General features: G+C 40.1%; 1 protein-coding gene across 1 annotated transcript in view; it reads left to right on the top strand.

Annotated features, from left to right (window-relative positions):
* Positions 1-1,152, top strand: part of LOC111491798 (DNA ligase 4) — a 16,140-nt gene extending 14,988 nt beyond the window's left edge. The window contains exon 27 of the mRNA XM_023140841.1: positions 123-1,152. Within this exon, the coding sequence (XP_022996609.1) occupies positions 123-996 (874 nt within the window). The 3' untranslated portion in view covers positions 997-1,152. The remainder of the gene's footprint in view (positions 1-122) is intronic.

Below are 1,152 nucleotides of genomic sequence, written 5' to 3'. Positions count from 1 at the left end.
TTTTTTTTTTTTTTTTTTTTTTTTGAAGTAGGATTTCTTTAATAGGTATACATGCGTCATTTGGTTCTGAAATGGCATCTTTACTATAACATTGTTGCCTTTTCTTCTCTCTGCTTCCGCAGAAATTCTGGAATAGGCTCTGAGACACCATCGGCCTCAGAAAATATAGACAATCAGCAAATTCCTTCTCCTTCCAAGGAGTATAAAGATCTGGGAGGAAATGAATCTGCTTCAGGACAACACATGCTCTCACATTCAACTAAGAGATCTGGTGGAAAGAAAAGAGGAAGGCCTGCTGAAAGTAGCATGCAAAAAGGGAAATCGAGTATCGAACAAGTTCGAAGAGTTTTTCCCCGAAGAACCAAGGGGCCTGCAAAAATAAATGAAGTTGAATCAGACAGCAGTGACCATACTAACGAAAAGACAAATGCAGAAACTGGAAATATTGGAACACTCTGCAGTGAAAGCTTTGGAAAGAACGAGTTTCGAATGCTAGAAAACGAGAGACCTGTCAAGAAGAAAAGAGGAAGTCCTGCAAGGAACACACAAAAAGGGAAAGCAAGGGTGGAGCAAGTTCGAAGAACTCGGGCACGTATAGCCAAGGGGGACGGCAGTGACTATACCGATGTGAAAAAGAATGCAGAAGAAGCTGAAATGGAGAGAGGAAATGTTGGAACAGTATGCAAGGATAACTCAAAAACAGAGGAGCTTAAAATGCTAGAAGACTGTGATTGGAAACAAAAGGGGAAGGCCATTGAACAAAGTGATGTTGCTGACCCCAAATCCAAGAATTCTGAAAAGCTTGAAGTCATGACTGATCCTCTTCAGGCCATGTTATTAGATATGGTTCCAAGTCTAGGAATGAGTCAAACTAAAAGTAGCAGCAGCAGCAGTTCTGTTCTTGAGGAGAAGCAACCAGTACATAACAATTCTGAGCCAGCTAAGAAGAAAGTGAGCTACAAGGACGTTGCCAGTGAACTGCTTAAGGATTGGTAAAACGTGTGTTGGGTTTTACTTAAGGTATCATGTTTTGTAATTTAATCGCTGCTGTTCACCATTTCAACGCAAGATAATTTATGGTGAGTTTAGGGTGACACTTAAAATGGTGTTATACAATGGTCGTTCAATTATGGAATTTGTGTTTTGTGTTTA

This window comes from Cucurbita maxima, unplaced genomic scaffold (genome assembly GCF_002738345.1).
Source record: "Cucurbita maxima cultivar Rimu unplaced genomic scaffold, Cmax_1.0 Cma_Scf00017, whole genome shotgun sequence".
NCBI lineage: Eukaryota > Viridiplantae > Streptophyta > Magnoliopsida > Cucurbitales > Cucurbitaceae > Cucurbita > Cucurbita maxima.
Note: the sequence above shows the minus strand (reverse complement) of the source record. Positions and strands in the feature narration are given on the sequence as shown.